The sequence below is a fragment of the Sebastes fasciatus genome, chromosome 9 (assembly GCF_043250625.1).
Source record: "Sebastes fasciatus isolate fSebFas1 chromosome 9, fSebFas1.pri, whole genome shotgun sequence".
Classification (NCBI taxonomy): Eukaryota; Metazoa; Chordata; class Actinopteri; order Perciformes; family Sebastidae; genus Sebastes; species Sebastes fasciatus.
The window spans coordinates 18,347,690-18,372,522 of record NC_133803.1 but is presented as its reverse complement, the minus strand read 5'-3'; the positions used below and the strand labels follow the sequence as shown (position 1 = coordinate 18,372,522).

Sequence of the window (24,833 nt, the reverse complement as noted above, 5' to 3'; positions counted from 1 at the left end):
AAAATCTGCTCTCTACTTGGATTTGTCCCTCACCGACTGTCTCCTGGATGTCGTCTGAGTTGGTCAGCAGGTCTCCTTCAGATGTTACCAAAGACTCAGCTGCTTTGCGAAGTGTGTCAATAGCAGTCTGATGTCCCGTCATCTGACCTTGTAGGGCCTGTGGATCAATAAGTAAGAAGAGATCAGAGAAAATAAAACTGTATCCACATAAATAAATGTCCTCTGTCTACATTTATACTGTACTGTATGCGTTTCAACCATGTGGTAGATAATATTGAAGATAAAAAGTGATAATATGCAAGAAGGTCTGGATAATATCTATGGAAATATATAGTGATCCCGCAGATATGTTTAGACGTACCTGTCTGCCTCTTGCAGAAAGGTTTAGGATTTTCTGCAGTGATTTGTAACCAAAGCTAAAGTACAGTGTTCCTCGGTTGGCCCACAGGCGCCTCTTATCTGGGCATATCTATGCTGTAAGTCACTACCTCCCTACAGAGAAATGTTCAAGCTCACTGCTGCCAAAAGCTTTGAATGAGACGGCATCGTTTCTTATCCTCCTGTGGGAGTACGCAGGCTTCAAATAACCACAGTTTAACTATTCACATGTGGGTCTGAACATGAACACAGAGCTAAAAATAACCATGTTGTACTTGGAAACACTGTATATGGTAAGGCAGGTCTATTGTGCCATGACCTTATAACCCAATCAACGCTCCCAACTTCTGCATGTGTTACCTCTTAATAAAGCTAGTCTTTATTTCTTTACTTTCATTATTCACAAGCTAACATCCGTTAAAGTTCACACAGAGTTGATTCACTTTTATAAAGCAGCTGCTGCACAGCAATTTCCCTCGGGATAAATAAAGTTGTATATTATCTAATCTTAATTTAAGGACGTCTGGCTCAGGCAAGGACAAACCAAACATCTGCCTTTTTGATCTTTAACTGTAAAGATCCAATTTTGATCGAAGTGTAATGAATTATATCGGAGGAAAGATCAGAAGGGCTTCAGAGAGGCCTCACAGAGATATGAACAAGATAAAGAAGACCACAATCTGAGACAAATCTGGGATTTGGACTCGATACCAAGACAAGGAGGCCTACTGTGAGCGCTAGTTTTTCTTGCCTTGGTCTCCTCCAGTTGTTTCTGTAGTGTCTGTGGGTCAGCTGCTATGGCCTCCGATTGCTGCTTCCTCGCCTCCTCCTCTGAGCTGTTGAGCCACGTCAAGAGACCAGCGCTCGAGTCGTCGTATTTCTTGTATTTGTCGACCACATCTTTGAGGTTGTTGCCGAGCTGATTGCACTGAAACAAAGGAAAAGCAATTATTACAGTATAGATATGTTTGACTTTCAGTTCAGTTCGCTGTTGGAAAATATTCTAAATATAGTGTTAACTTAAACTGATGTCGATTTTCTTTAGGTGGGCCTTTCTTTTAGGTGACTAAAATAGTCCAGTTGCTGCTGATTTAACCCTTCCTCGGATACCATGACCTGGATGACTGAGAACCTTCACAAACATACGTGACTAAAATATGTTTTTCTGCCGTCTCCGTCCACAGCAGTACATTGCTTTGCTCCGGTCTTGGTACTTCTGACCTTCATCTACTGTAAGTAATACACCGACTATGGATAAGTACCTCACACAACCCCACTTCAAAACACCCAAACTATCCCTTTAAGTTTAATGACCATTAGATGGAAAACTGTCACTTTCTCTGACATTGACATTTTCACAGAGCTTACAGAAGATAGTTTAGTTTTCAATGAAGACAAATGCTGCCATCCAGTGGCAAGAATAAGTCATTGCAACCTCTCAAGCTCCATCTGAACAACTGGAGACTGAATACCTGTGAATGTAGTGTTTTGTATCGGCTGGCTGCTGAATCCAACTTGTCCTTGACAGCAGCACAGGTCCCTGAAGTATCCACGTCCAGCAGAGCGTTCTTAGCCGCAGAGTCGGCCAATCCACAGGCGTTAGCCACGTCCAGCACTTTCTGTCCTGACATGGTGATGAAGCGAAGGTCCCCCTTGTGGGAAATCACATCTTCTGAGTAGCTTTTCTGTCGCTGGAGTTTATCACTGAGGATATTGAGGGAGCTTGCAGGAGCGCCCAGCTCCTCCATCTCTCCCTCCGCCTGGTCCAACCAGCCAACAAACTCCTCACAGTCTCCTTGGAACTTCTTCAGCTCCTCCTGGACGCTCTGCACCTGCTTCATCTGCTGCTCGGCCTGCGTCAGCGAGGCGTCGTAGCGCCCCTTCAGCTCCTGGATGTTCTTCTGCAGTTTCTCCTTCTCCTCTGGAGAGAGCACGTTGGCCTGCTTGTCGAGCAGAGCCTGAGCTGACTGGGTGGCCATGATCAGGTCCTGCTGCTGGGACAGGATCTCCTGATGACGGGCCTGTGGGAACAATAAAGACTTGAGGACACAATACCAAAACATAGAGCTGTAGTTATTATCTTTACTTACATTTCTTAAACATTGTAACATCATTTATACTCATTTTTTGCTTTACTATTTCTTAATTTTTGTCTTTACTGGATTTAAATGCTGGTCTGCAGTATCGGCTTTTCCTGTGTCTTTAAAATTGGTTCTCAAATTTCTTCAAAATTCAATTTCATCTTTTCTTTTTTGTATCTACATAATGTCATATGTCATATTTTAATTACAACTTTTTTTTCCCAGATTAGACATAGTTAACTCTTTAATTTTCAATTTTTTTTAATACAATTACATTTTGGAGCTTTAATAAGTGTTGGTTATTACTGTTTAACAGATTTAGAAATTGATTTTATCGTTACTTTGAAAAAAAATTCTGCATTTCTTTGTGTCTTTCAACTTTAGATTTAAGCATGAATATCAAGTAATGCCCTGAGAAAGAAAGTCAGTGCCTGCAAAAAACTCCCACATGTAAATATGAACTGCTGTGGAAAAAAAATGTTCTTAATTGTTGTAGCAACTCTACCTTGACCCTGTCATACTGCTTATCGAGCTCCAGGGAGGCGTCTTTCTTCTCGCTGGTCTCTCTGCCAAAATCCTTTTCGGTGGTCTGTAAAGCGTTTCCATTGGCATCGTCGTCCTCTCCTATCAGTCCCGTGGCTGAAGTTTCTTCTGGCAGGTTTCCATTCTCTTTACTTATATGGTCAGTTTGATCCACACCGCTCTCGTTTTCATTCCCTATGTTTGATATCCAATCCAGGAGACCTTCGATTTTGTTCTTACTTTCTTCAAGCCGCTCAACAGCTGCTGCCTGAAAGGACAGATGGATTACAAAAAAGATCAACAAAATAGTGAAAAATCAATATAATATGTTGACATTAAGTTTAAGCAATATAACACTGGAACTAATAATCTAAATAATGATGACAGACAACACATATGGAGGTAATCTGAAGTCTGACCTTTTCACTCTCCTGTTTTATGGCGGTGGTAACAACCTTCTCCAGATCTTTCCTGGACTCCTCCGCCCGCTGGTTGATGACCTTGGCTTTGCTTTTAGCCTCTTCCAACTTGCCCTCAATGATGGCGATCTGATCTGGCGTCAGCTTGCTCCGGTTTTCCTCCAGAAACTTTTTAGCGCTGGTGATGACCTCGTTCAAGGCAGTGGCGTTTGTCAATACGTCTTTTTGAAGAGCCTTGAGGTCAGGAGGAGGAATAGTAGGGTCAGATGAACAGATGAAAACACACATATTGTGCTTCTTAGAAGCAAAAAGGAAATGTATTTCAAACCTGGTGCTCCTGTTGGTACTGCTGCAGGTCTGTGACACACTCAGCGTTTCCAGACTGCTGCTGATGACCCATCAGATGGTTTTCTGTCAGGGTGAGATTATCACACACTTCCTCCAACTTCTCTGTAAACTCTTTCTGTTTCTCCAACAAAGACTGCCAAACAAGAGTAGAAAAATACAAAGTAAATATCACACTTTGACAACAAAAGGCTGCCATTAAACACATGAGACAAACCCCAAAACCCTACAACAGTTGCATAAAGGGTTGTTCCAGTGGTCTGAATCAATATTTGAGAACACAAACGTCAAAACAAGGGAGGAGAAACTACTCAAGCACTAAGCACTTACAGGAAACATGCAAAATCTGCTTCAATATACATTTTCCTTCATCACAATAGTGTAAAGAAATCTAGTATGCTGTAAACATGCTTTTTCGCCATTCGCCACTTTGGTCTTGTGATGGTTATAAGAAGCACATTATGTCCGGTGTGTTAATGGAGAAAGTTTTTCCAACAGAGAAGGTGCATTTTGTCCTCTGTTAAGTTTTCACTGGTGTCTTGAAGGCCTGTAGGATACAAGCAGCACAAAGAGTTAGTCTGCAGGAGCGATCAAGCATGCGAGCATGCAATCTGGTTATTTTTCCTAAACATGTAAGGGCATTCACAGTAGAAGCTCCTAAATCTGAATCCTGGAAACAAAAGCCAATAATTAACTTCAGAAAGCATTTAACAAACATACACTGAAATATTATGGTAAAATGTATAAATCTGGGATACTGCTAAATATTCATTACTTGGAAAAAGTATAATTTTCAATCTAAATCCTTTTAGAAGTTCAACATTTGTACAAAAATAAATTGAGTTTTTTTTTAAGAGCTGATTAATAGGGATGCACAATGATATTGGCAGGTCATCGGTATCAGCAGATAAAGGCTTCAGAAATGAAATATCAGCCAGAAATGAACATTTCTTCCGATATGACAGGCCGATAAAATGATGCGTATGCGCACGTGACGCATACCGTTGCATAAAGTTACTATTTGCAATGATTGCTCAGTGTCGGTCATGCGAGGAGGAGCCAAATCGCATTCCTTCAACAATGCAAACTGAATTACCCATCTGAAGAGCCGTCATCTTCACCATTATAATGAATTTGTGAAAAACAAACAGGCACCAGCGAAAAAAAACAACTGTAACCTAATGTAACCTAAATTGAAGTACTTTTCTCATTTTGCCCAGGGAATGTGTACATTTTCAAAAGCATTGTAATTCATGTCTGCATCTCCCAGTGGGCCATCATGATAAAAGTCGGCATAATAAGGTGTTAATTCCACTACAGGAAAGACTCGATGTTCTCTGCAATTAGGTGGAAAAGCATATGTGCGTATATCGTATTCGGCGAAAAGTAGTTTGAAAATATTAGCAAAAATCCAATATTGTGCATCCCTACTGATTAATCATTGTTTTTCTGTTGAACCAATAATATGAAACCACATATGTGAAATGTATTGTCATAAATTATTTGTCTAAATAACACATTTTGTTGTTAACTCTCACAATTCTGCATGTACTCTTTCAATGTGATGATCTAGTTTTTAATTCTAATCCACAAAGTGTATACCAGTAACATGGCGCATACAGCCCACTCTACATGCACTGTAAGCATTAGTATATATAGTTGTTTTGTTTTTAAGGAAACATCTGTGATATGTTATAGTACATCCACAGGCAGGCAGACCTTCTCCTGGCTCTCCCTCTCCCTGGAGTCCAGTAGGACATCCAAGGCGCTCCTCTGGATAACAAGCCTCTCTGTCTGGTCCCTGAACGCTCGCTGTGTGCTGCTGAGGAGCTTGAGGAGGTAGCTGCTCTGAGCCGGACTCAGGAACTGAGCGTGCTCAGAGATAAAGCACTGGATATCGAATGTGACATCCTCTAACTTGAGCCTGGCTTCTTTTAGCAGACTGCTCTCCTTGTCCTGGAAGAAAGGATGGAGATATGCAGAGTCAGTTTCCGTAGTGACCGTACATATTGGATGTGTTTAATTAAATGTATTTAAAGATACCTTGTTCTGCTGAATCAAATGTTTCAGTGCGTCCACATCACATGGGTTCAAATCCACATCGCACATGTCTGCGTTGTTCTGGATGAGGCCCCCTATTACATCAAGATCGCTGAGATGTTTCTGGTACGTTGATTCCAAATGTACCTAAAACCACATTTAAAGTAGTCAATAGCTGATGCAACTGTTACTGTGTCATTTTAATTCCTTGCAATGAGCGCTGACCTTTCCTGTTTCCATTGCTTGAATCAGGGAGTGACTCCTTTCTGCACACATTTGGGTAACAGCGGTGAAATTTGGCTCTAAATCCAGATACGTTGAGGCCAGATCTTGGTGGATTTGTTTGGGGATGTTCTCATGTGCAGAATTTAAGAGCTGTTTGGCTTTCTCCATATCTGCTGTCATAACACCAGCCAGTCGAGAAACTTGGGACTCCAGACCCTGGATAAATAAAAAAAGGAACTAATGCATACATCTATAAGTGAAAAATGTATAACATATTATGGTGTTGCTAATTTCGAACCTGAAAATCCTCTATTTGGATCTGCAGTTCTTCCATGTTGTTGCCTATGGGTGCCTGGATTAAAAGGTCTTTTCTGACATCTTCTAAAACATCAGCATGATCCTGCAGCCTCCCGACGCTCTCCAAATAATCCTGGATGGAGAACAGCTGAGGGGGGGAAAAAAACACAAAACAAAAGTGTTACTTATGTCAAAAACCAAGGGAGTGGGTTAGCTAAGCTTAACACCGAAACAACATAAAATGTACCTTATTTTTGACCTCCTTGACTTTGCAGGCATCTGAGCTGCCAGACAACAGAGGAGCCGGTTGGTGACAGTCTGCAGCGGAGCGACAGAGACCCGAGGCATCTTCTGCCGACCCGTCATCTTCTCCCTCTGAGCTCTCCTCCTTGATGCTCTCCAGTGTGTGCCACCGCTCCTCCAGACAGTCACCCTGCATAGAGTCAACCCTCAGGGAGTCTCCCCCCAGAGAGTCTCCCCCTAGAGCGCTGTTCAGAGTGTCCATCACCTCCTGAAGCATTGAAAGGTCTTGGCTCGAGGAAACAGTCTTAAGAACTTGCAGAAGTTGCATCTGGATATTTGGAGACTGCTCCGTCTTTTCGTCGACTTTCTCTTCCTGCATTATCAGTTCTGAGTTTCCCATTTCTTTGCTGTTCAAACTGAGGGCGTTTTGCTTCATCAAATCCATGAGAAGGTCCGGGTGACTGCTCTCTATAAGTCCACGAGGGGAAACTCTCTCGTTAAAACCACCTTCGTCTAAAGCTTGTGGAGTATCCTGAACTACAGCGATGGTGCTTTCATTGTCTCCAGTTTGTGCCTTTTGTAAATCACTGACATCAGACCCCTTTATGATCACTTCCCCTCCGTCATCTACATGTGTCCTTACAGAATTAGAAAACACTGAAGAGGGAGCATCAGATGCAATGCAGCTGTCTGACACGAAATCAGTATCTACCTGGAGATGCTTAGAAGCACACATATCTAATGTTTTTTCATCCGATCCGAACCCTGCTCCCATTATAGTTTCAGACTGTCCTGACACAGAGCTATTTCCGCCAATATCTGCGTTTTCTTTATCACTCGCTGTCTGTGCATTTCTTGACACAGAGACAATGAAAATGTCCTCATGTTGCCTCTCTGGGGAAACACTGTCCATGCTTAACACAACATCCTCTGCAGCGCTGTGCTGTGAGCCTGACAAATCTTCACCTGTTTCAAGAGAAACTCTGCTGGTGGTAGTTAGAGCGTAGTGCTCTGAATCTTCTACATCCAGACACTTCAGATTGATAGCAGTTGTTGCGGTGACTTCATCGGAAACAACGGCTGACTGTGGAGATCTCTCACCACCAACAAGCTGACCATTGTGAGAGCAGCTGGGCTCAGATCCAACACTGAAATCACTGTCTGAATGAAGTGCTGCTCGCTGAGGTGATGTCATTATGCTGCCATCTTCTGTGATGTTGTTGTCATGGTTACCATAACCCCTGGACTCTGAGATGACTGCACTTTCACCCAAATCTCTGGGCGATGAGTAATCTATACTTGGAGTTGGCTCGCTGTCCAAAGGTGACTGAACTGCACTCGTGTCGCTCTCCGTTCTACTTTCCTCAGATAAAACACTGCCGAGTGATGAGGACACGTCTACTTTCTCAATTCCCACTTGGGGAATGAAAAGATCATTATCAATGGGTGGGGTGTCGGATTTGGAATGATTAATAGAAGTGGCGTATTGAGTCTGGCTTTCTGGATCAGTGCCGGAGGTTCTGTCACTCAAGCTAGTTGGACGTAACTGGGTGGTTGGAGCAGCGTTTCCTATCACAACAGCCATATCTGTCGGCTGGCTATTGATTACACCCTGTGAGTCACTGTCTTCAGCCGGTAAATTGTCAATGTGATGCACACACTCTGCAGTAACCTGACTCCATGAGATCATCGGAGACTCGTGACCACTAACTGAAGGAGGGGAGTGATGATGGAGATCATTACTCATCTCTCCTACATTTCCTGTTGTCTCACAGTCTACTTCTGCATCTCTATTCTCCATCTCTGTATTAGCCGCCTCATTAGTCAGATCAAGCACCATGACAGCAACCTTCCTCTCAGTCTGCGTGTTGTCAGACTCCTTATTAATAATTAAACACAGATTATGATCATCAGAGATGGAGTGAGTGCAGTTTTCTTCGGGGTAGCTGCTGGCTCCGGGGTCTAAATCAACAGACTGCGATGACTCACTGATACTAATGGTGCAACCAGACATCAACAGGCTCTGCTGTTCCATGATACGTAGAGCAATATTTGAAGGTTCACCTGTCACCGTCTGTTTTAAAACAGACACTATATCCTCCTCATCTCCTACAACACTTCCTTTTTCATCTGACTCTCGGTCAAGCAGTTTCATCACTGTCGTCTCGTCAACTAGGCTCTTACTGAGAGCTGCTTCCAGGTCGTAACGACTCCCAGAGGTGACATCTAAAATGTCTTCTTCCTCCATTTGTGCTTTCAGAAGATAAGCAGCATAATCTTGCTCATTTTCACCCTCCAACACAGAGCATAAAAACTCATCTCGTGTAATATCTGTCCCTTCTGATTCACTACAAAGTGACAAAGTGACTTCTGATTCACTACAAAGTGATTCAGAATATGATACTGTTTGACAGCTGGATTTTACTGAGCACTCAGTGTCAAACATCCTGGACGGTGAGCCAACATTTGTTCTGTTCTCAGAGCAAAACGTTTGAAGGACTGACGTCAATGGAATAGTTGGAATATCAAGTCCGTCACTATCAACACCTTCAACATCAATTTGGAAACGACTTCCACAAATTCTCTCTTCACATTCATCTGACTCTTTGTTGCTTTGACACATGTTTTCCTCTGCTACATTAGGCTCTGCGGTATCCATGTCAATGTCATCATCTCCTAAAAATTCCAGTACTACATCCTCGTCATTTGCATATGTTTCTTCATCAAAGCTAATTCTTCCATCGGCCGAGGAAACAAAATCATGAGGATCAAATGTGTGTTGCGTGTATTTCATCGACTCCTCCGTTTCCTCATTTATGTGCAGCGGCGTCTCTAAATCCATCTGTTCTGAAAGATCGCCAACATTTAAAGTCAGAGAAGTCACATTTTTCTCTGCGTTTTCAGAAAATACTGAATCTCCAAGAAACATTTTAACCATTTTACTCAGCTGCTTATCGAGTATCAGGACCCTCTGTCCTGACTCGGGATCTATGTAGCTGTTCAGCATCAAGTAGGAGATGAATAACTGCTTTGTCTCTGTGTGAGTCGGGATGTTATCAACCTCTAAGCAAGCTGCGGCATGATGGCATCCATCTACTATGAGTTTTTTGTACATGAGCCAAGATGAAAACTTGTCATTAAGGTGATCAGCATCAGGAAACACATCAGGGATCTCTATAGATTTCAAAACCTCTGCTGTATAAGTGTCAATGAAACCATCGTGAACGGCGGAGGCGATGTCTACCACCTCGGAAAATTCTGGAATGTAAAAAGCTGCTATCTTTTCTCGATTAGTGAACAGCGTGCTGGTAAACTCCTCAGTGGTGATTTCTTGGTGGTCATACTGGAATGAGGTGGACACAGTTTCCCCACAAGGAGAGAACACGAGTCCTATAAACTGCTGCTGGTTTTCAAGCACAATGAGTGTGCTGCTGGAGCTCATCAGATCACACTGAACAGCTGCATCCACCTTCAGCCTGTTACTCATAACATCCTCTGACATCGACTCCTGATCACTTAAACCCTCACACCTCAAAGTGTTGATACCCCTCCCTGATGTCAGTGATTTATTTCTGCTGAGGCACTCTAATATCAGTCTATTGACCTGCACTGGCTCTGTCTCAGCAGCGTTGGGATTCATCATATCCTGACAGGTGTTTTGTCTCTGAAGAACCTCCACATAGACAGAAGGAGATATTGAACCACACTGAAGAGCTTTCTCCAGGGTCAGCGTGTCCCCCGTGTAGCACACCGTCAATCCATCACTGACTTCTTTGACCTCTATCATCTTGATGATCGGGTCTTCACACGTCGCGGCCCCTTCCCTAGCTGCTGCTATGTCAGAGAGCGACGCAGAAGAGACGCGTGAACTCTGTGTGCACTCGCTTGTTTTGTTTGGCAAGTGGTTCAGGGTGGATTTATAAAGGAGATCTTGCTCTAGAGCATCGTCCCCGTCCAGACAGACATACGGCTCAGACTGAAAGACGTTGGAGGTCAAAGGTTGAGCCTCTGGGAGAGCGATCATGGGTCCAATCCCACGCCCTGCATCACTGGATTTTAAATCCTAAAGAAAATGAAAATTTGACAAATTACTGAACTGATTTCAGCATAAAAATCTGTATTAACTACTGTGCAATTAAAGTATTCAAAAGCAAGACAAAATGTGTACTCACCACCAGACAAATGTGGGCATGTTAAAACATCATGTGCACAAGTGCAAGACTGCATCAGGGAGAGCGACGGATAATACATTTAAAGCTATCATGCATCTGGGAACGCAGTATCCAGCATCTTGCAAAAAGAGTTAGTCACTGTAGGTAAAGGGTTATTATGTGTCATATCTGTTATCCTGTGGAAGTCAAGCAACATTAATAACGGTGAAATGTCAGACCAAAGCCGGGCGCAACTAAGCATGTTTACAGCATACTCAGATTTTCTGTGCGTTTTCAGTCCCTCGTGTGAGAGAATAGAAAGAGAGATGCAAAAGACAACTGGTCACACTGTACTAAGGAGAAGAGGAAAAAGGTTAGTCATGCAGTTGAACATCAGGTGGTGCTGTTTTCTAACACATCATAACACACAAATGCAAACCACTCAATAGAAGAATCAGCTTTGTGTCCAACCTCTTCTGCAGAGGTCATCTGATCTGAACAGCTCTGGGAGAGTTCACTGTAGGCCTGATTGAGCGCCTTCAGCTGCTCCTGGGCCTTTTCTCTTTCCTCCTCCGTCATTCTGTAAGACACAACACACAGAGTGAGGCTGAGACTGTGAACAGTGGAAAAAGTCTTCTGCGTGTCGGTCACAGTAGCTCCACCTACTTGTCACTGTGTTTGTTCAGCATCATCTGCGTGGATCTCAGTGCTTCTGCAATTTGTTCCTTCTTAGTGACCATTTCCTCGACTGACACCTAGAACATCAAACAGTGGCGTATTAATACTTTATATGCAGTACAATGACTCTACCTACTTTTGCATGACTACTCTTTGAGTAGTTTTTGTACAATATTGTAGTCACCAGTATGATTATGGCAAACAGGGACACAGAGCTAACAAATACTAACAAAATAGAATTGTTTTAATTTTAATTTAATTGACTTATTTATATAAAAAAATGACAATTTATTAATAAAGCATAGTGTACACCCCAGTGACTAGATTAAATATAAACCCCTGCACAAAATAATGCAATACAGTAGAAAACCAATTCAATAAATTCGAACTTTGTCAAACCTAAAATGTAAATTTTTGAATGTCTGAATGTGTCAAAAAGGAGTTGATTCATTTTCAAGACTGTCATTTGTGGTATTGTTGTATTTGACTGCTTTGTGTATTATCTTTTCACTCCCTTACATGAAAGGCCAAAATATTAGAAACACGTTCAGAGAGATAGTTTCATAATTTGACAAAAACAACAAAACAAATGTTAAAAAAAAGGAAGTCCAAAGCTGACATTATTGCATTTTAGTTGCTGGAACTGGAATTTAATTTATATTTGTCTGTGCATATGTAAATAATAAAATATTATTTTATTCAATAAAAAGTACAGACATATTTTATGTGTACTAAAAGCATAACAATTACTAATTAATAATAAGAATCAAACATTTTGTTTCTATTATTACATTTTACTTTATCTGTGGTATTTACAGCAAAAAATAAAATTAAATGTCTGTGCCCAGTGCTCATGGTCCAGAAGACAGCACTTTATTGATTACATGAATGTATTGAATGGACAGTGTGAACACTAACAATAACTGTCTGGATGGTGTGTTTAATATGCACAGTTTATCTTAACTTTAATGGCTGATCTGAACTGGCCAGAGATGCAAAACAACCTCTACATAAATAGCAACTTGTAAAACAAGTCAATGCTCTATTTTCAAGTTACTAGAGTATTGCACATGTGTAATGATGGTCTAAACTCCTTTAATGCATCTGTCTATTATCTTTTCTATTACATTACATTGGATAGACTGAATTCTGTCAACCCAATGCTTTAAGATCATTTTCTCAGCACTATTCTATCACAATTACGCTATTGTGATATACGTACAGGACACATGAGGGAAATTTCAAATGTTTTTCAAATTTCACTTGAATAATGTCAGCTTTGGACCGTATGAACTTTATAATGCATGTTTCCTTCGACACACAGGGACAAAAATATGAAATGTATTTTGATATTTCAATAACCAGTTGGGCTGATTTCATTTATGACTGAAGTATCGCTGAAGTTGTTCTGAAATGTGAGTGATTGTGCAACTTTTGGTGTTATTGAATCAGTTTGGGGTGACTGAAATAATCAAATATATCATGAAATCCACAATATTAACCATCCTTTTGTGTACAAGGGATATGATAGAGTAATTACACCCACTATCTATAGTGTAAAATATATGGATTACATGAATCAGAAAGTAAACAGTGTTTTTATTAGAAATCATACACTGTGACAGCAAAAAAGGCTGCGATATCATTTTGATTATAAAAATACTCTTTGCCGTAAAACCAAAGCATTCTATCGTGCACAACACATATGCGGCAAAATATTAAAACAGGACACACCAGAAAACACAGAAAACAATACACACTATTTACCTGGGGCTTATTAGAAGCGTCTGTGTTGGCATTGCTATCTTTCTGAGCATTCCCATCATTGTTCGGGGTCTGCTTCACATTGGACATCCAGTGCAATAGTTTGCTAACTTTATCACCGTGCTCTCTCTTCTCCTCATCAACAGATCTCTACAATTAAAACAGACGGGTTTTTGACAAGATTGTTAACATTGTTACAAAGACATAAAAGAGAGGGGCATTGGTAAAATACATTTATAGTCAGACTAAATACACCTTAGCTCAAGAACCATTGGCAGTTGCATCAACCACCGTATTAAACAGGATGTTCTCATACACCATTCGTAGCCATGCCAACGAAAAGTAATGCACTGTAATTGTATATATATATATCGCACAAAACCAATTTGTATGTAATCCACATAATCGTGAACCAGGAAGTATAAAGAGGGACAAACATCGCATAGGGAGGAGGTCGGGTTGGATGGGTAGGTCAAAAAACACCAGACTTTCGCCCGTGAGAATGCTGTTCGTACCCCGTGTCAAACCAGAAGTCAACGTTGATTAATTTGTCACGTATCTTCCGTACTTCTGTAATGCCACTTCCTTAAACCCCGATCTTTTCCTAAACTTATGCAAGTAGTTTTGTTTCCTAGTCAAGTTGATCTTTTCCTAAATCTTACCAAGTATGTTTGTTGCCTAAACCTAACCAAGTTGTTTCCTGTGAAGACAGAAGTTTAATTTGAAAAGACTGTATGCATGTAGCGAGCGGAAATTGACACGTGTTGCTAGACATTCGTAGGAAAACGCACAAGGACTAACTTTTCGCAAGATATTCTATGAGGATACGTTGGTATTACAATATGTGTGTAAACCAAAAAAAAAGAACATTCAACAGTGAAGTCAAGGTAACTTCACAGCCACACGCAAAACCAAAGGAAATACTATGCAGGTTTTGCTTTTATGCTGTGGACAAACATATATCGACAAATGTTAATTACTTATACGCCAAGAAATAATGAAATGTTGATTTGGCTCCAAAACCATGAATTTTTGTCGCCTCCAGTAACCTTAACCCTGTGTGGCAGTCGTACACGCTTCTTTCAAGAGCCTCCCTGAACGTGATTCTTCTCTTGGTCTTCGGACAGGTGAGGCTTTTGGTGTGGAACTTTTCATCTTTCAGTACAGAGGCAGTAGCTTTGTCAACAAGGCCGCTCTGGATGACTTCCTCCAGTGAGACTCTGTCATGAGTGTCAGGGTTTATCAGTCCTCCAGTCAGGAGCTGGAATTCGATACAGCGGAAACCAGCATCCTTTGGGAGGAGGTTTTCCTGAAGGGCCTGGGTGACGGACAAAGTCTTTGAAGTCTTGGGGTGAACGATGCCGTTAAACGCCTGCTCAAACTGTTGAAGCTGTTGATTCAATGCCTCATCTAAAAGACCACTTTTGAGAGCCTCCGAGAGAGTAACTTTCTCCCCTGAAGAGGCGTCGCAGATACCTCCAGTGCAGGCCTGGGCCTCCAACAGCCTTAAGGCAGTGGCTCTATCAGTAAAGCCCTGTTGGAAACCCTGAAGAACTGATAGCCTCTTCCTCTGAGTGACGTCCCACAGACCAGCAATGGGGCTGTTGACATCTTCCACAACCACCATTCTTGAAAATATGACGTCCGCAATCTCATTGATGCTAAGAAGCCCACTGCCATAGCTTTCAAGCTCAGATATTTCCAGAAACCTCTGACTCAGAGCGGACTCTAGACACAGTTGTCGGCCACTTTTGACATCAGTGATGATGTGAAGTTGGTTCCCACTGGCGTCAACTACGGACTTTTCCTGCCAGTCACATTCCTGCTGTGACAGAAACAGATACGTCCTCCTGTCAATGTGTCTCCCCTTGAATGCTTCATACGCTGACATTTCAACGCCTGAGCTGCTGCTGACAACAGACACCCTATGAGAACTCATGGGAGAGGTGTTTGTTAGATGTTTCTCACCGAATGGGAAGAGAAACACGCCACCATCGATGTCGTAAAGGCACGTCTTCAGTATCTCAGAGTAGTATGCTTTCTGTCCGGTGTCAGGGTTGTGGAAACCTTTGGGGTTGCTGACTGGATCGTACAGACTCTGTAAAGTCTCCTTGTTCAAAAGACCCTGATCAACAGCAACGATAGCCGGCACCCTGACGCCAACTTCTGGGTCGACCAGTCCACCAGTGGCGACCTGGACCTCAAGGATCTTCTTGCCTTTGTATCTTTCGAGAATCCTTTCCTCCATTGCCTGAAACACGGACAGCTTTTTGCCAGCATGGATGTAGCCACTAACAGCTTTCTGAGCCTCTATCAGTTTATCTTTCAGTCCCGTCTCGATGATACCTCTCTCCACAGCCTCAACGACTGAGTGTGTCTGCCCTGTGGACAGATCTGTAAGGCTTCCTGTTGCAGCCTGAGCCTCCAGGAACTCAAGAGCGTACGTCTTTGCTAAGAAGCCCTTCTCAGCAGCTTCTAGGAAGGAGATCTTTTTCTTACTCGACTCCACATAAATGCCAGCAATAGTTGTTGGTTTTTCGGCGTACTGAGCGAGCAATGTTTGCACCTCTTCCACTGTGATGAGACCCATCTCGAACTTACGTAAAACCTCTTCATCCAAGAACTTGAACTTGATTAACTTTTGAATGCTTGTGCTGCTTTTGAGTTCTGGGAGCTTTTGGGAAGTTGAATAAATCTCCCCGTCTGGTGTGTTTTCAGATGTTTCTTTGATCTGATACAATCTCGTCTTAGTGGTGCTGTGTGTTTCATTTGGCCGTTGCTCCGTTAGTCCACACAGAGCCATGTATCCATGTGTCGCCACAGTCATGGGCTCATTGGGTTTGATTTGGCTCTTTTTGGTCACATTTTGCACGTCTTTTTGTTGGAGAGTCAGAGTTTGATAAGTGGAGCTATTCAAGGTTTTCTTTGGTGGTGAATCATGAAGGCTTTGGCTGTGAATGACTTCCATTTTATCGTGTTTGACTTGTTTCAGTCTTTCAGGAATATTTTCTTTCTCCATTGTTGCCATCTGTAGATGTGACATTGAAAGAACTTTTAAGTTACAAAGGACTACAGTTCACTGTTACAGATCACTACAATTGCTAAATAGATATTGTGATAAATAGTAAAATAAATAATTAGTAAAACTGTATTACATTTAAATATACTGTATTTCTTATAAATATGATATTGTGCTGCAGTAATGTTGAACTAACTTCATCCATACCTCTGAGGACACTTTCATTTTGAGAATCTCGTCCCCCAGGTGGTAGTTCGGACTTTCATACGAGGGTGCGATCATCTGCCTCGCTGTATGTTCCGTCTTCAACGAAGCCGCCTCATTGTCTTTCACATAGTGACGACTGGTTTCAATGGCTTCCTGTTTGTTTATCTTCTGGTTTTCACTCTTCATCCTGACCCCGAGCGTCAAAAGCTTCTCCTGAAGACTTTTCACCTCTTTGACATACGACTCTATTTGCTCCCGAAGAGATCTCGCTTCGTTTTCCTTTGCTGTCAGTTTCCCCTCACTGTCTGTCAGCTTAGTGGACTCGTTTGACTGTTCGTTGCAAAGGCTTTGTAAAGCGCTTACTTTTGAGTTGAGTTTAAGTCGGTCGTCCTCAAGGTGGGTAATTTCTGATTTTGCCTTTGAGAGGTCATGACCGAGCTTCGTTCGTTCTTGCTGCAGTTTGTCAATTTTGATCTGCAGTTGCAGCTGTTGGTCCGGTTGTTGCTTTGTCTCCACAGTGGTTTCATGCACCGTTTTTATCTGCCTGACGTCTTGTTTGAAATACTTGTTTAGCATCTTTTCTAATTCTGCGCTATGTGACTGCTGCTTTGACTTGCCACTCTCACTTGAGATTTCAGATTGAAGTAAAATTAGTTTTTTCTCTATTTCAGTCTGCACTAGCAACAGCTGCCTCTCGTAGCCCTCTTTCTGAAGTTCTAGTTTACTTTTCAACTCCTCTAACATTTTCTTGCACCTCTCGAGTTGTTCTTCCATCTGCTGGGACCTCAGCTGAAGGGCGGAGTTTTCTTTTTTCTTTTGTTCAGCATCTTTTTGGGCGCCCTGCAGATTTTCTTTCAGCATTTTGACTTCAGATCCCGACGAGATGCTTTTCTCTAGCGCTTCAGCTCTCTCCCTCTTAAGGATCGTATTTTCATGTTGTAGATTTGATCGGGATTTGTCAGAACTCGACATTGCTTCTCTCATTGCTACTTTAGCTTTCTGAAGCTCGATCTCCATCTGCAATATTTTTGATTCTTTGACTTTTCTTTCTCTTATCTCTTTCAACAATTCATCTTTAGTTCTTTGTAGGGAAGAGCTGAGCTCTGAGAGTTTAACATTTAAGTTCTCTACGTTCCTGTCTGTCACTCTCTTGTCGCTCTGAAGAGCAAACATCTCCTGCTTTAGGTTATCTGTCACTTTCTCTGAGCTGCCAGCTAACCCTTTAATACTGTTCTTATGTTTGAAAAGCTCGTCTTCCAACGCCTTGACTTTATTGAGATGTTTTTGACTCTCGGACGATTCTTTCTGTAGTTCTGCATTTCTTTTCTCTAGCATCATGTTCAAATCATTAATTTCAGCATTTTGCATGTTGATCTTTTGATTTGAAGATTTTTTCTCATCAAACACTGACTCCAGCTCTGATTTCAGAGTTGCCATTTCTTTCTCATAATTGGCAATTTTTGAATTCAGTGTTTGGATTTTCTGCTGCAGTTCAGTCATTTTCCTCACCTCCTCGCTGTAATCCTGCAGTTTCATTTGAAGCTCATGGGAGGTCTGAGATTTCTTATTTAGCTCCTCCTCGATAATTCTAACTTGTGATTTGGTGCCCTCCGCCTGAGACTGGAAGATTTTAATCTGCTGATCCTTGCTGTCAATTTCCACTGTCACCTGATCGAGTTTAGCTCTCACGTTCTTCAGATTCTTTTCCATCTCCGCATTAATCTGTTTTAACTCATCTACCCTTTTCTGCAATTGAGAAGCAACTAATTCACTTTTTTGAAGTTCTGCTTCAAGGTTTTTACATTGGAGCTGCGACGCCTGCTCTGATCTCTTCATTACGTTGTTTTCTTCCTTAGCTGTTTGAAGCTGCTGTTTCCAGCTCTCGATCTCACTCTTTAAAAACTTGATCTTTTGTTCAGAAAATGATCTATCTTTTTCAAATGACTCTGTTTGGATCTGAAAACCTCTAATATCACTGTCACATGAGACATTTATCCTTGTCAGCTCATTGCATTTAAACGTCAGCTGATCTACTATTGCCTGCTTGGAAGCTACCTCTTCCTCTAAGGTGTTAATTTTGTGAATATTGTCCTGCTCCATGGAGCCTTTCTTATGCAGTTCTCCTTGGGTGATCTTCAGCTGCTCTTTAAGGCCTTTGACTTTAGTACTTTGGAAAAGAGTGTTTTGTTCCAACGACGACTTTGCTCTTTGGAGAGATCTGATTTCCTCTTGAAGTTCATTGATGGATTTCTTCATGCTCAGCACTTCCTGTTGGAGATCCTCTGATTTCTGTCTCATGTTGATCCTCTCCGTTTCCATGTCCATCTGGAGTTTCTTCAGTCTGTTATTGCTGTCGTCCAGCAGCTTTTTATAACTTTGTGCTTTTTCCTCAGCCATTTCTGCTCTTTTCTGGATCAGGACTAGTTCCTCTACTTTCTGCTGCAGGACATCAGCCATCATGCTGTCATTGTCTCTGACTGCAGATGACTCGGGTTCACTGTTGGCTGTCCACTGACTGTAAGATGCTGAAGGATGCTGAGCCAGATCATTTTCTTTAGCCTGGACTTGACTTTGCATCTTCTCCTCAGTACTTTCCTCCACGTTTATTTTTCTCTCAAGTTTGGGGCTCTGTTTCTCAAGATCATTAGTTTTCTGTAAGACGTCCTCTAGTTTCTTCTGAGCCAAAGTCCACTTAGCCTCTGACTGCTCAGTCAACTGTTTTGCGTGACTTAATTCCTGCTCACTGGCGGCTTTGTCTTTTACCGCTATTTCTAACTTGGTGTAATACTGACTAACGTCGTGCTCCAGCTGTGATTTCCTAAAGGTTAGATCATCGATTGTCTTCTGTTGTGTCTCTACTTCTCCTTCCAACTTTTCCAGCTGTGCTTGTCTTCCAACCAGCAGAGCCTCCTGTTCCTGGACCCGTTCCTTAAGATGACTAATCTCTACTTCCCCTGCAGCTTTTTGGAGCTCCACGCTCTCTCTCCTTTTTGTATTCTCTGCTCTCTCAAAAGACTTTATGTTCTATAATGCAAAAAAATCAGTCATCCACTGTTTCACGTTTAATGAATATTTTACTTCTTACCAGACTGCTGCAGCCATATCAAACAATCTCTCCAGGAATTTGCAGTTTCAAGATTGCGTGACTTTTTAGTTTGCCAGAAATATTGTAGAGGGTTAAAAATCACATTTAAAGGGAAACAATGGCCACTAATATTATTCTGTAATACCTTTCTGACTTCTTGTAACTTTAACTAGCTTGTAGTTTCCACAGTGAGGAACAGCACACCACTAATGCATCTCGGACTATTCCCATCCGTGCTCTACTTGGTCAACAAAAGTCTAGTACTGTATTTATGGAATTAGCTATAGCTAATGTTATTTTACTATCTAACCAGAGATCTACCAATATGCCATGCCTGTCTCTAGCATGGTCGATAGCCGCGGGATGACCGTTACAACATGCGCTGAAATCCTGTCATGGATTACTCCGCTCTAGTGGATTTCTCTGTTCTAGTGGACAGCACTTGCATAAACTATAACTACTAGAAGACGACAGAAGTCAGAAAGGTATAACACAGTTTCCCTGTCTTATAAGTGTTTATTGTTAACATAATACAGATTCAGAAAGTGACAGCATGTTTATTTATATTGCAAATGCTGCCACCTTGTGGTTTCCTGCAATAAATGAGCAAGTTGCATTATTTTTTAATATATATATTATATTATTATTATGTTATATAGCCTCCAGAATAATATCAATGTTTTAAAAATGGCCGTTGTTTCTCTTTAACAACAAGATGTTAGATTTATTTAAGATTAACTTTATAGCACTCGTCAGATTTGATCACTGCACCTTTGTCAATATAAATCCTTACAAAATAGTACACAAATTCCTGGAGAGGCTTTATTTTCCCACAGAAAGGCCTGTCAAAGAATAAAAAAGCTCTCTCCTCCCAGCAGGTCACCGTCACCAGCGATAAGGAATTATTCTACATGCAGACAAGCACCGCATTCGCACATTTCCTTTGCTTCTGTTGCATAATGAAGCAAATGTCTTCACTCGTGATGAGCCGACCATATATGATAATAGAAACGGCCCTCGGAGGAAGTCAAGAACTCAAGGGAGATAATGAGTTTGTTACATTATTTCACGATTCACTACTTTTGTAATGAGGCAGTGAAATATGTTGAACAGAAACAGAAGATGCAAAGATAAGAAGGTAAAGATAAAACAGACATTATAAGTTGAAGCATTCACATTTTAGCCCCGAAAGTGTAAAATGTGCTGCATAAGCTACTGTATATGTAGAAAGGAAGTATTGAAAATATGGATCTCTCACCTCCTCGTCTTCAGTTCTCTTCAACGTTTCACTGGCAAACTTCACATACTGTGTCATGAGAGTCACCAGAGCAGTGTAGCGGGTTCGGAGATCCATAAACTGTGCGAAATAAACAACAAGTGTGTCATTGAGATGTACTCTACACAGAGCATGAAGTTCCTGTCCTACCAAAGTTGAATCATAGGTTTACCTCCTGCTGTATGGCGTCAGAGCAGCTCTGCATCCTCCGTTTCTTCAGAGGGGATTTGAGTTGGGAGTCGACCATCGCTCTGAAGGTCATCAGCTGGAGTTCATAATCCTAAAACGAAATTCAAGTTGTTGTTTCTTTCTCTAATACAGCAATTTTTACTTTTGATCACATCTTGGTCGCTGCCCAACAAAGTTGGAATGGGAGTGACACCAATTACTCATTTGAAATATCAGAGAAACCACGAGAACATGTAAGATAAATTAGCTTACCTTAATGGCAGATGAGTATTGCTCTGAGTGCTTCTGACACTCATCAATTCTGCTCTGTTTTTGTTCAATTTCAGCAACAAGGACCTGAAAAATACAGACATTTTAAATATATACTTATACATCCATATACTGTCTTTATCTTATTGTGAAGAAGTTAATTCTTGTCCCACCTTCTGCTTGTTTAACAGCTCAGCCAGTGCCTTGCTATCTTCAGGTTTGTTTTCTTGGGCCTTCAGCTGTGCTACTTCCATTTCTCTAACCCATTCATCAAGACTGCTGAAGGAGTCTCTGTAGTGTTTCAGAGATTTGCTGATACCATCCAGGTCCCGAAGCCTGAAATTGAACGATTCACGTCAATGAGCAATACTTACACACAAATGTCATGAATAACTTATACTACTAATTACTTATAGTGCAAAACAAATCCTAACACTAACCTGCTATCAATCTGGGAGTGGATGTTCTGCCATCTCTCGCTCAGCTGGTCAGCTTTCTCCTTGTGCCAGTCGAGGTCAAAGTCACGCTCGTTGTGCGTCTTAAACATGCGGTCGCTGATGACTCGTGCTTTCTGCAGCTCGTCCTCCATGTCGTGGAACACCTCCTGCTTCTCGTCGATCTCTGTCCGCCATTGCTAAGATCAAAAGGAGGGATGGTTACCCAAAATGAACTACAAGCATTGCCAGGGTTGTTGAAATGTTAAATCCAACAGTGTATTTACCTTAAGTGTTGAAATGACAGTCTCAATGGACTTGACGTCAGAGTTCATAGCATCTTCCTCGTAGAGTTTGGACTCGTAGGCCTTAACTAGCGTCTCTGCACTCTGGCTGTGCCTCACCACTAAGCTCACTGTCTTCAGTCTGCAACACAAAGCGAACATGTCTTCAATTCAGGTCATTTGAATGCAAATAACTATCTAGTAAAAAATATCAACCATGTTGACTTCTAGACAATGAAGGGAGTGTCTTACTTGTCCATATAAATGGAAGACATGGAGTACACTTGGCTCATGCTCTGAACGATGACGGTGAGTTCAGAGGAAAGCGTCGGCACAGAAGGAGAACCTGCAGCCTGTCTGAGGAACAGCTCACACTTCTCCTTCATAATGTCGAGGTCATCCTTCAGTTTGTTCAGCTCTGCTGTCTTCTTCTGCAAAGCGGCACATAGAAAATCAGGATTAAACACCAGTAAGTCCTTGAATATGTGAAATGATTATTGCTACCCAGACGTGTACCTCGTGGTCAGTGATGCGCTGCAGACTCTGCTCCAGGTCGTCTCTCTCCAGCGGCGTGCGGAGCTGCCTGATCAGGTGTTCTTCATGGGCCTCCAGATGCATCCGGAAGTTGCGTATTTCTGAGATGTAATGGTTGTACACCGACTCCTCGTGTTCCTCTGTTTACCAGACACATAAGAGCATAAAATATGTTTGAGTTTCAAACTGTGACAGGATGGAAAAAAAGCCATTGTAAACGCGCCGGTTTGAAAATCACAACTATTTTAAAGGCAACACCACATGACAAAATAAAGGGAATGTTAACCTTACATATAGTCTCACACACATTAACTGATAGCATATCAAAGCACCACTAGGTGGCATCATTATCACAGTATAAGGACCTGTTGCAATGCAGCTAAATCAATGACATTTTCTATACTGCTAAAGTGAAGTCATACACACATTAAGAAAATGATTTTGAGAACTTATTCAATAAAAAGTAAACATACATGTAAATGACTTTGTATACATTCATATTTGTCTTCTATAACATCACAACATAACATAAGTATTCTGTATTTTTTCTCCCGATATTCCACCCTATTTAAAAACTGCATCCCAGTGTTTGCTTTTCACAGCAAAGCCAACCATCTCTTAAGAAACTCTTCTTAATTCAGTAAAAAAACAACATAATTCCAAAAGGCATTAACTTCGGGCTTAAAAGGCTTAAAGAGCCATGTGTTCCCTTCACGTGTTGTGTTCAATGTTCTCCAGTAGCGCCTCGTTGGGAGGGACAAAAGGGGAATCTGAGCCTTGCCTCTTTCTGCTGATCTGAGCAGTTCCTGGTAGTACTCCTTACAGGCCGCAACGTCTCTCTCTTGCTGGGCACAGTCCGCCACCGTGAACACCTCGGACTCCTCGCTGTCTTCGAGGAACTCGTCGAAGTGGGACTGCAGGTTGCTCAAGACCTGCTGATGCTCACCTGGTAGCATGGTCTTTATCTAAGGAGAAATAAAAGTGGGAATTAGGCAAAAATGCGCTTTGCATTTGTTCTAAATCAAAACTGACTTTAAAAGTGTGATGGATAAGCGTCTAAAAAGAAAACATAATAATTCAAACATACTGAGGCCACATTCCAGTTGCGGATGGCTCGTATATCATCCATTAGATAATGCCAAGACACCACACTCTTCATGTTGACGTGGGAGTGGTGCCAGAGGGCCAGGACGTTCTGATATAACTGCTCAGTTCTGCAGGAAAAGCAACAGACATAAATAATTCATCCCACCAAAGGCAGGTCAAAAGAGCTTATGCATTCAGAAACAGTCATTTGAACCCAAGAATGAACTTTATTTTGAAAAACAGGACTTACCTTGTAGCCTCGTCAACAGCCTCTTTGTTGGGCGGAGGCACAGTGAAACAGACAGATGGCACCATGGCCTCGTTTCCCGCTGGGTTGATGACTTTCCACTTGGCCCGGTGAGAGTTACTGGCCAGTACGCACTCATCCTCTTTATAAATGGTAATCTGAAAGACACAGCACAGATTTACTATAAAACGTCGAAACAAACTGAGATGAAATGTGGTGTGATATGGCGTAGAGAGCCTCTGTATACCTCTATCTGGCGATAATCACAGATGGCTTTGACGGGGATGGAGGATCTCACAGGGCTTTCAGGGTTTCTGGGCTTGAGCTGCACGATATTCTTGGCCCTGCCCACTAACCCAGCGATAGTGCTGCGGTACTGGAGAAGCTGTTCTTTCTCATCCTAGGGACACACCATACCAAAAAATATATATATATTTTTTGCAACTATCTCAACACAAAACACCCACACTTCACATATCTTTCTATCAGTTTACCATTGACTCCTGGATGAGATCCTCCAGTCTGTGTAGGCTGCTCATTCGATCACAGCTGTATTTTCTTTGAATGGCGTCTTGCAGGCTCTTTAGGTAGTCCTTGGACTCTTTGGCATCACTGAAAAACTACACGGGGAGAAAAGAGCGCAAAGAAATAATTAGATGTGGCAAAAAAATGCACTTTGCTTTATTGACCAGTGGGCAACCTCCAGGTCTGAAAAGTGAAGTGTCTTAAACTTGCATTCTTTCTAACAGCCAGCAGGGGGCGTCTCCTCTGGTTGCAAAAACAAGTCTGATTGTATAGAAGTCTATGAGAAAATGAGCCTCACTGTATTTATTACCTCAGTAAACATTGTTAACATGAGTTTATGGTCTCAATCGGTAGTTTAAAATCTTCTTCAATACAGCATGATGTTCATTTAGTAAATTATGGTCCCATTTAGAGTCAAATAGACCATAAAGCAGGGTATGCTTTAGGGCGTGGCTACCTTGTGATTGACAGGTCTCTATCACGTTGTCCGGTCTGGGAGTTGTACATACATAAAAGATAATTATAATATTTTGGTTGCCTAAAAATGTCTTATTC

General features: G+C 41.7%; 1 protein-coding gene across 9 annotated transcripts in view; it reads right to left on the bottom strand.

The window, feature by feature from the left end:
• dst (dystonin) overlaps window positions 1-24,833 on the bottom strand; it is a 122,206-nt gene that overhangs the window by 44,435 nt on the left and 52,938 nt on the right. For 8 of the 9 annotated variants that reach the window (XM_074646379.1, XM_074646381.1, XM_074646382.1 and 5 more), the window contains 27 exons: window positions 24,248-24,373; window positions 24,001-24,153; window positions 23,757-23,911; window positions 23,508-23,634; window positions 23,202-23,385; window positions 22,403-22,560; window positions 22,139-22,317; window positions 21,890-22,028; window positions 21,609-21,802; window positions 21,342-21,504; window positions 21,172-21,255; window positions 20,903-21,010; window positions 20,713-20,811; window positions 13,147-13,293; window positions 11,368-11,456; window positions 11,173-11,281; window positions 6,555-10,613; window positions 6,309-6,455; window positions 6,011-6,226; window positions 5,789-5,932; window positions 5,465-5,701; window positions 3,729-3,881; window positions 3,401-3,634; window positions 2,965-3,249; window positions 1,851-2,399; window positions 1,130-1,306; window positions 34-157 (listed from right to left, as the gene is read on the bottom strand). In XM_074646379.1, the coding sequence (XP_074502480.1) occupies window positions 34-157; window positions 1,130-1,306; window positions 1,851-2,399; window positions 2,965-3,249; window positions 3,401-3,634; window positions 3,729-3,881; window positions 5,465-5,701; window positions 5,789-5,932; window positions 6,011-6,226; window positions 6,309-6,455; window positions 6,555-10,613; window positions 11,173-11,281; window positions 11,368-11,456; window positions 13,147-13,293; window positions 20,713-20,811; window positions 20,903-21,010; window positions 21,172-21,255; window positions 21,342-21,504; window positions 21,609-21,802; window positions 21,890-22,028; window positions 22,139-22,317; window positions 22,403-22,560; window positions 23,202-23,385; window positions 23,508-23,634; window positions 23,757-23,911; window positions 24,001-24,153; window positions 24,248-24,373 (8,539 nt within the window). The remainder of the gene's footprint in view (window positions 1-33; window positions 158-1,129; window positions 1,307-1,850; window positions 2,400-2,964; window positions 3,250-3,400; window positions 3,635-3,728; window positions 3,882-5,464; window positions 5,702-5,788; window positions 5,933-6,010; window positions 6,227-6,308; window positions 6,456-6,554; window positions 10,614-11,172; window positions 11,282-11,367; window positions 11,457-13,146; window positions 13,294-20,712; window positions 20,812-20,902; window positions 21,011-21,171; window positions 21,256-21,341; window positions 21,505-21,608; window positions 21,803-21,889; window positions 22,029-22,138; window positions 22,318-22,402; window positions 22,561-23,201; window positions 23,386-23,507; window positions 23,635-23,756; window positions 23,912-24,000; window positions 24,154-24,247; window positions 24,374-24,833) is intronic. The other variant, XM_074646386.1, reaches the window with a different exon arrangement.